Below are 9,758 nucleotides of genomic sequence, written 5' to 3'. Positions count from 1 at the left end.
TTTTTTTCTCATTTTGTCTCTCATAGTTGAGGTATACCTATGATGAAAATTACAGGCCTCTCTCATCTTTTTAAGTGGGAGAACTTGCACAATTGGTGGCTGACTAAATACTTTTTTTCCCCACTGTATACACCAATACGTACATTAAACACTGGCTATCGTAAACGTTTCCTTTGATTTCAGGACATGGAAGTAAGCCCCAATGAACTGATGAATATCCTCAACAAAATCATTTCCAAACGTGAGTGGTATATGTGTGTATGTGTGTGTGTAGCCTGATGTCTGCTGCTATATGATGCTGATTCTCTCTGTCCTTTGTGTTGTTGCAGATGGTGATCTGAAGACAGATGGCTTTACCATCGAGTCATGTAGAAGTATGGTGGCTGTCATGGATGTATCCTGCCTCTGAGCACTTGTTCTAATACAAACCAACAAAGATGGAGTTTGCATTTTTCACATTGATTTTAGTAGAAAATCTGTTACAACAATTCTGGTGAATACTGATAAAGCGATAATTATTGTCATGGTGGATAACTTGTAAATGGCTGTATAATTAAAACAAAAATAAAACATAAAACCAGTCATTTTAAATCAGAGGTGTCTAAAGGGCCTACCTGGAAGTTTCCAGTCAGTCTGAAGACATCCTATTTGAGATGCTACGAGTGAATTTAGGCAACGCAACATTATAATGTACAGTATGAAAGATAAATATTAAGTGACATCAAATGTTATATAAATTAACCAATGAATATCCAATATCGACCAATACCATAAGTCTTTGAGGCTGATATTGAGATTGCTTGATGGTGTTTGATCTTGACACTGTGCTCCAGAGTGACAGCACAGGTAAACTGGGCTTCCATGAGTTTAAACACCTCTGGAACAACGTCAAGAAATGGCAGGTGAGTAGAAGATGTAACACCACAGCTGGAAGATGTGCCTTTGTGTGATTTTCAAATAGAGTTTTGATTTATTAAGCTGTGTATTTGTTAGTTGCTGTGTTTTGGTCTATTCATATTGCTGATTAGAGAGTTACATGTTTTGCTATGACTGTACAACAGAAACTCTGTATTAAGACTAAATAGATTAATGACTGAAACAAGAAGACATCAGGATAACCCAGTTAACATAATGAGCTGTCTGTTTTATAGGGAGTTTATAAGAGTTATGACAGCGATCGCTCAGGAACTATTGGAGCAGATGAGCTTCCAGCTGCCTTCAGAGCTGCAGGTAAACTGCCATTGTGCATCACAATATCACCATCTATACTGGCGACATTAATAAATCTCAGTTAATGTGTTCTTTAGGGGATCAGTGTGTATATTTAGGACATAAAGGGCTTAATAAGATAGCATGAGAGTTGATTGGTAAAAATAAGATCTTTGACAATATTAGTCCTATGTGGGAAATGGGCTCTGAACAACGCTGGTAATTCACCACTGACAAGATGGACTTTAATATAACTTTAGAAATTATACCATATGACTAGAAAAAACAGAAAGAGCTGTGGTGTTATCTTTTGCCAAAAAAATTCGAGAAACTACAACACCCACAATGCACAACCATGGGTGGTGATAGAAAAATGTTGTTTTAACAGTAGTCCTGAAACTCTCAAATGTCTGCAGACTTTAGCTGAAAAATAAAACAGGAGATCTGAGTATAAGTAACATGGAGAAAGAGTACACAATATTTGTTTACTTATACTATGACATTGTAATAATAACAAAGCAGGTTGACAGTTAATTATATGTTCATTGTGGTGATCACATTTGAACTTTGTTCATCCTCTAAATCATTTTCTCTAACTCTGACAGGTTTCCCTTTGAATGATCAGCTCTTTCAGATGATTATTCGCCGGTATAGCGATGAGAGTGGAAACATGGACTTTGACAATTACATTGGTTGCCTTGTGAGACTTGATGCCATGTGCCGTAAGTTGATTCTAGAATAAGGTGTTTTTTTTATTTGTTTATAGTTTTAGCAGAGTGAATTAGTTTCTTTCTGGAGTACATAAAGTAGAGTGAGCAAAGAAAATGACGAGGAAATAAGGGAGTAACAGGATCTGGAAATGTATGGACTGACTTTTATCTTGTTTTCTTTAATCTAAAAGATGGCTTGTTTAGTAGCCATTTAATAAAATGACAGCTACATGGTTAACTTAAAGGGGTCCTATTATGCTCTTTTACAAAGTCTTGATTTTGTTTTGGGGGTGTACGAGAACAGGCTCTCATACTAGCTTGTTCGAAAAACACATTCTTTTTCATATATTTTACATTATTACAACACCTCTCTCCCCAGTCTGGCATGAACGGCTTGAATAGTTCCTATATCAAATGAAGACCCGCCTTCTGAAATATGAAATGTGCTGTGATTGGTTAGCTGGGCCAGTGTGTGCTGTGATTGGCAGCACTTGGCGCCTGGTCGGGAAATGTCATGCCCCTTACCATAGCCGCCTGCGAGCTTCAGTGTAAATACTGCGTCAAAATCAAATCAATTTGAGCGCGATTTAAACCCGGATGATTGTAACCACTCTAAGTTCATCTGCCTTGGGAAAGCTAGCGTGTCACCGACATATAGTGATAACACTCGTTGTCTTCTCTAGTGCAGCTCAACCAGGTCTGGTCCCATTCGTGGATATTTGTGATATCACAAATCCTGGGAAATATGCGTTGTAGTCCAAACGAGTCGTTCGTTGTAGTTTTTGAAAAGTGATTTCTGTTAAATAAAATATCTCCTTTTGAAGTGGACTTTGAGCTTTGTAACTTTGCAGATCTTTTTTATGCTCAAACGGCAACATTACAGACTAACTAAAGTTGAAAAAGCATAATAGGACCCCATTAGTGTTCACTCTTAAGATATGCAGGCACTTTATATAAGTTTTGTGCCCTTTAGTCAGTCTCAGCTTTGAAGCCATGTGATAGTGTACAGCTCGAGTTGAATGATGACTCGGCTTGCACACACAAGCACTACAAGTGTTTGTCCAAAAAAATGCTTTCTAAAATGAGAATTTCCCCTCCCCCATTGCCACATGCCTCTGACTAGCAATGGACCCTTTTCACAAGACTGTGATGACATGCTTTTAACAGTCCTCAGCATCGTAAATCCTTGAAAGTTTTTATATATATATATATATATATATATATATATATTATTATTATTCATAATTTTCAGTGGTTTTATACTTACCCGGTGACTAATGTAACCGCATCTGATTGCTATTGCATTCATGCACTCAAACAGATATGTGTGCAATTGGTTACAATGCTGCAAAAACAAAGAAATCTTTTATTGAACGTGAGCAGATCTAAATATAATGATGCAGTCGACACTTCATGGACCCTTTCACAAGACTGTGATGGCGCGTTTAACGGTCATCAACATCGTAAATCCTCGAAAGTTTTTCTTATTTTTTTTTTTTTTATATAAATGTGTGTACATTTATAACACTATCATTTGTATTATATCACCTTTGTATCAAATTACAAAAATAAGTAGTTAAGGCTAGAGGGTGTTTCTATTGCAGCGTCTATGGGAGGGACCAAAGCGGCAACCTCCCACTCTCTCTGAAGCCAACAAGGAAGTGACTTAAACTGTAATTAATCAACTTTCCGCTAGGGGCTGGCTGCAAAAGGGAGTCAAGCCCATAGACTCCACATGTTAAAATGCCCAACTTTACAGCAGAAAAAAACATGTTTACAGCCTGGTTCAAAAAATTATTTTGGTCTATATAGTAAATTTTGCCCTTCATGACAACTGTGAGGGGGTTGAATTTTTTTATAACTCATCCGTTTAAATTATATTAAGCCTTAAAGTTCTGGATAATTAAGGGCGTGGCCACTTGAGTGACAGGTGGATTGTCGCTGCGGTCACCACCGGCGAGCTAGGTGGGCGTGGCTTCAGCAACCTGCTCCCGCCTCTTTGCCCATTTTCGATTATCTGGGAGTGACGCGCGGTGACGTGCTGCCAAGATGGCGACGGCTGCCTCCGCCCACTTCTGAGCTTCAAAAACGCTCTTCGGAAACCTATGGGTGACGTCACGGACACTACGTCCATGTTTTTATACAGTCTATGGGAGGGATGGTAAATTTGACATCGTTCTCTCTTCTGACAGCCGTTATCAGTCTCTGTTTTTTTTTTTCCTTTTATTGAAAGTCATGAAAACACTATCGTGGAGTTTTGTTTTTTTGCTATTTGAGCAAATGGGAATGCAAAACATTATATTTGTGGTACTCTTCCATTCACTGCTCTTCAAGTTAACTCAACTATGACGACTTCCGTTGCTGAGAAACCAGGAAATGTGAAAAAGGTCCATCAAAACTATCAACAAGTATCAAAACTCTCTGGTGTAACCTAAAGACTATTGGAACATGTCAAAACAAGAAAGAAAACATTGTTCGTTAATTCATTTTCATGCATTTTTAAGGGCAGCTGTTGAGGAATTGAGGGTATTTTGTCATTTACTCAATTCAATTACTTCTTGCTCCCCCTGCAGGCTTTGGGAAATTTCGCCTATTTTGTTCATTCTTTAAGTATTATATAAAAGAGATCAAATTTATGAGGTCTAAAAATCCAGTAATTTTGGAATTAGATGTTTTTCAGCTCGGTTTTAAAAAATTGTAGTTTTAGACTCTGGGATGTCTCTTTGGATCTGAAAGTTAAAGTGTGTTTGCGTAGTGTAAACTATCTTTAAATTGTGATTTTAAGCCTCTTAGCTATGTGTCAGTAAATTTATACAGAATAAATGAAATTATTCTTTAATGAAGCATTAAAACATATTGACTCATGTCATATGTTGACACCAGGTGCCTTCAAGACTCTTGACAAAGACAATGATGGCACTGTCAAGGTCAATGTTCAGGAGGTAAGAAAATGTTGACATTCTCTTAAAATTAGTATCAAATTTACAGAGGATAAAATGTTCTGTAATATGTAATGATAAAATAAACTCTGTCTCTTCACAGTGGCTGCAGCTGACAATGTACTCTTGAGCGATTTAAAGGCCTGCAGATAGTTCAGGTCAAAACAATCAGTTCAGTGCTTATATACAATAATTACTTTATGCTTTACACTGCTCTCGCTCTCTTGTTTCTCATACAGTATAGCACTAATTCCAGAGAAACACCAGCATGGAGCTGGTCAGCCACTGGGGTTATGTGGGTCACTTCACCTGCCACACTTGCCATTTTTTTCCCTACAAGTTTTACTTTTACAATTTTTTAAGTGCCGTTTAGCCAATTAGTAGCATTGTTCAACAAAAAACTAACCAAAGAAAGAAAATTACAATAAATGTGTCATAGAAAATGAACAAATATGCTCTAATGAAGAGTCTAGGTGCAGTCACAAATATGCAAAACTGTATTATATATTCATGTCAGTTGGTGCCATTTGTGCATGAAGCCAGTGGAGGAAAGGAGTAAAAAATTGCCACAAATTCATCATGAAAACCTGGTGTCAAATGCAGTTTTATATTAAATAAAAAGTATAAAGTGATAAACTTGTCTGTGTTTTTCATCAGTTTAATTATTGATTAATTTGATGATGAATTATGTGTTTTATTGCTGTAATATTTGTTAATATATATTATATATCCGGCATACATTTAATTCCAATAGCTATTAATAAAACCTAAATGTATTCATAAAAACGCGAAAAGTTTTGCTAATGGACTATTACCGTCAGTTTTAGCTAAAGCGTGTGTACTGAACCTGTTGGGGTTAGTGAGCACCAGCGCCACTGAAACAGGAGCGGTCAGACCTGGTAACTACACCCACCCTTCTACGCCACGGAGAACAGGCGAGCAAGTGCGCAGGCGCAGCGCATACGCTGCTTTCTACGAAGTTTCTGGATATCTGGGCGCAACGCAAAATATTGATTACATTTGACTACTCTTGAGGTATTTGTGCCACGCATTTGCAGTCTTAAAGTACTTTTATATGCTTACGGCGTTTCAGGAGTTTACAAACTGACCGATAAAGTGACTGTGATACCACATATCGTGTAAAATAGCTAGCTAGCTTAAATAGCTAGACACAGTGAGGATGTAGGTAATAAGAAAATGAGGGCGAAATGTGCTTCCGCATCCAAGCGTTTTGTTTCGTTATGACAAAAATGATATTCTATGTAGACAAACATGAATTATTTGTACTCGACAATAGTTGTGTGCTGCTTGGGCATGCTTGTGTTTGGTTTAACGTTAATGTAATTCAGTTGCTTTACAACGACGGCGCTGCTTCTCGGCACAAAGACGGAACGAGTGATCGTTATGTCGATGTATTTATGTAACTGCAGTTTTAGTACACCTCGACGGAAATATGCGCTCGTGATTGAATGAATGAATGAATGTTTTAGTTGCTCTTCCTTCCGTCACATTCATCATGTGTTAAGATCACCTTGTAGCTGAAAATCAAGTGAATTATTGATGTCAATAATTAATGTGAACTATTTTGCACTCGCGGCGACGCTGTTGTTCACTGCATGCTCACCTTACGGGGATATGGATCTTTAGTTTAGATGTACTGATTTAAGAGACGTGAGAAAACATACCTCAACTTTACAGTGCCAATAGGTTTTTTTTTTTTAATGGCAACGTTTTCACTTTGACGTTATTCAGAAGTGATCGCTTGAATGTGTATATATTAATAATTATAATTATAACAGTTGTAAATAGATAAACACAATGAAGTGAAGGACTCTTCCAATACTTTATTTTCCGTAAGTGTTGAGTTTTATAGTTTTATTTAGGTATTTTTAAATAATTGCTATATATTCGGTGTTATGACCATGTTATGTCAATTCGGCAACATACATTGTAAATAAATTGTTGTAGATAATTTCTCACGTTTTAAGTAGGCTCTAGAACACAAGTAAATGTTTCTTGCGTTTAACCATGTAAAGCCTGATATATGAAATATTAGTCTGGGGGGGATATATATATATATGCCTGAGATTTGGTCAGATATTGTTATATGTATTGTTATATGGGCAAAAGTAAGTAAGATGAAAATCAAATATTGTACAGTGCAGTTTGTAGAACTAATTGAATGGCAGTTTTTTTTTAATGTAATTTCTACACTGAACACAGACTCCCCGTAGCTGAAAATAGTGATATTCTGCTGTGAAGATGTCTGTGTCTTCGCTCTACCTCAAGCAAGACAACATGGTGCGCTTCAAGAGGAGAAAGGCACGTTTCTCCTTCAGTGAAGTGCACATCCTGCTGGACGAAGTGCGGAAGAACCGCCACATTGTTGTGGGTGAGTTTTACCTCGTTTCGACAAGCAAAAGTTCACTTAGTTCAGCAAACCACCAGTAATTTTAGTTGTCCCTATAAAACCAATAAATAGTAAATGAAAATGTTCCAATACTTTTGTTTTCGTGTGCATAGGTAAGTTTAACGCCGGCGTCCCCTCTGACGTGAAGCGCAGGAAGTGGGCTGAGATCACGGCGCGTGTTAATGAGATTGGAGAGTGTGACAGAGAGATCATGGAGGTAATCAAGAAATGGTCAGACCTTAAATGCGACACGAAACGTAAAGTGGCCGCCCTGAGGACCGGTGCTTCGGTGTCCCTAAGATTGGCACGGTCCAATATTGAACTGTCCCCGATGGAAGTCATCGTAGAATCCATCCTCGAACTGGACAAGAGACCGTGGGAAGCGACACAGCGGTCCAGATCTCGCAGTCACGGTGATGATCAAGAGACTGTGGGTGAGGATGAGGAAGAGGAGGATGGAGGGTTTATGGGGATGGGGTCGGTCAACAGTTCCCCGAGCAGAGGAATGGATGTGGGAGGAATGCCTGCTACTACAAGTGGATCTGGGGGTGAGATGCAGTATGATGGCTCCAAACCTGGAGGTAGACAAACTCAAAATATTCCAGTTGTATCATATTAAGAATTTTCAATAGATTTAGCGTTTCAGTGGATAATTATCGCTGATGTTTAATAATGATTTTGTACACATCAGCGATCCGTTACCAGGAAAAGTTCACTGCAAGAATTTTCAGTGCACTTTTAAGTATTCACATATTTTCCTCTGATCTCAATAATGAACCATCAACCATGTTTTCAAAAGCAGCACTAATGTTATAAAGTTTGGGGGTCGCAGGATTTGTTTGAAAGATGTTTCTTACGCTCATCATGACTATTTATTCTATCAAAAAATACAGTAAAACAGTAATATTATGAATTATTATTATAACAATTTAAATGAACTGTTTTCTATTTTCAATATAAAATGTAATTTATTCCTGTGATAGCAAGGCAGAATTTTCAGCAGCCATTATGTCAGTCTTCAGTGTCACATGATCCTTCAGAAATCATTCTAATATGCTGAAACACTGAAAATAGTTATAGTTAATAAAAAAACTTTTTCAGGATTCATTGATGAATAAAACATTCCAAGAACAGCACTTATTTAAAATATAAATCTTTTGTATTATACATGTTTTTACAATCATTTTTGATCAATTTAATGCATCCTTGCTTAATACAAGTATTCATTTCTTCAACAACAACAAAAAAAACATTAACCTGACCCCCGATAACAGTGTATTTTTCCATTACATTGTAAATTTAATTTCTGTAAAAAGTCTGAATATTACAAAAACAATTTGCATATAAAGCAATAATTTCATCCCATCTGTTCAAAACAAAAAATCTCTTCTAGGAAAACTGACGTGAAAGGAAGTTGTAGCCCCTGGGGAATTCACAGTTTTTAAAGCGAGCAGACAAAACTGATGAATGTCATATTTGCTGGCAGATGCCTTATGTCTGATATTAACAACATAGACAGCATAGACTTTTTTTTTCAGTCACATGACTTGAGGGAAAGCCACATGATGTTTTTGATGCACATTTTTCTCTATAAGCGCTATAAAAGCTTTATAAAAAAAACTATACATATATTTTTTGTGTATGTGTCTATCAAAAGCAAATGATCATGTGATGTATACTGTTTACTTGTTTGATCACAGATCCCGAATCCCACTTAGACTCAGATGAGGACAACCGTGACCTCTTCCCATCATCCTCTATGGCATCTGTCACTAACTCATACTCTGAGGTGGATGGAATTGCAACTAGAGGCAGTGCTGGACACGTTTCCTCAACAGCCACCGCTTCTACTAAAAGACCCCAGTCTTTCTCAGGGGTGGAGCCAGACAGTTCACGGGAGCAGTTAGTAAACAACGCAAGCCTCAGTGTGCAGGAGCAGCACACCGCTAATGCTCTCCTAGCCACCGTCTCCCGTTCGCTTGAGCTGCTTGCGGAGTCAGTGCAGCAGCTAGCAGAGACGCAACAGGAGTTTGCACGAGAATCGGTGCAGCTACAGAGGGACACCGTGCAAGTGTTGCGAGATTTTGCCTCCGGCGCGCTAACAATACTGCAGGAAAAGGTCAACGGCAAACCTGCATTGTGAAATTTGTATTGAGCAATCAAATGATGACACAGTGTGTGAAGCATTGTTGATACGATGGCTACAAACGTGTGATATAGACAGACACCTTCTCACTAGCTGTTTCCATCACCCTATTTTAATGCGCATTTTGAAGTATCGCATGAGAAACAAGTGATGGAAACACCAAATTTAGAATAAAAATCCCTTAATTTGTAAAAAAGTATTTACGCTCGCTTGAGGTGGTTTTTGACTTGTGCGAAAAAGGGTTGATGCGAATAATGGGGGATGGAAATGCATTTTGCGAATAAATTCCTCCAAGCGCATCAAAAAAGTCATGTGACTTTGTGCTATGGGATGGCAAAACCTGA

General features: G+C 37.8%; 2 protein-coding genes across 3 annotated transcripts in view; both read left to right on the top strand.

The window, feature by feature from the left end:
• Window positions 1-5,490, top strand: part of capns1a (calpain, small subunit 1 a) — a 12,091-nt gene extending 6,601 nt beyond the window's left edge. For both annotated transcript variants that reach the window (XM_016229187.1, XM_016229188.1), the window contains exons 5-11: window positions 184-241; window positions 330-394; window positions 834-902; window positions 1,152-1,230; window positions 1,815-1,931; window positions 4,803-4,861; window positions 4,962-5,490. In XM_016229187.1, coding sequence (XP_016084673.1) covers window positions 184-241; window positions 330-394; window positions 834-902; window positions 1,152-1,230; window positions 1,815-1,931; window positions 4,803-4,861; window positions 4,962-4,988 — 474 coding nt within the window. In that variant the 3' untranslated portion in view covers window positions 4,989-5,490. The remainder of the gene's footprint in view (window positions 1-183; window positions 242-329; window positions 395-833; window positions 903-1,151; window positions 1,231-1,814; window positions 1,932-4,802; window positions 4,862-4,961) is intronic.
• A 40-nt stretch (window positions 5,491-5,530) lies between these two features.
• LOC107548484 (nuclear apoptosis-inducing factor 1) lies at window positions 5,531-9,553 on the top strand. The gene is made up of 4 exons (XM_016229186.1): window positions 5,531-5,893; window positions 7,082-7,250; window positions 7,382-7,849; window positions 8,969-9,553. Exons 2-4 carry the CDS (start codon window positions 7,121-7,123, stop codon window positions 9,409-9,411), a joined length of 1,041 nt encoding a protein of 346 aa, XP_016084672.1. The 5' UTR covers window positions 5,531-5,893; window positions 7,082-7,120; the 3' UTR covers window positions 9,412-9,553.
• The last annotated feature ends 205 nt before the right edge of the window (window positions 9,554-9,758 follow it).

This window comes from Sinocyclocheilus grahami, unplaced genomic scaffold, assembly GCF_001515645.1.
Source record: "Sinocyclocheilus grahami isolate Dianchi unplaced genomic scaffold, SAMN03320097.WGS_v1.1 scaffold348.1, whole genome shotgun sequence".
NCBI lineage: Eukaryota > Metazoa > Chordata > Actinopteri > Cypriniformes > Cyprinidae > Sinocyclocheilus > Sinocyclocheilus grahami.
Note: the sequence above shows the minus strand (reverse complement) of the source record. Positions and strands in the feature narration are given on the sequence as shown.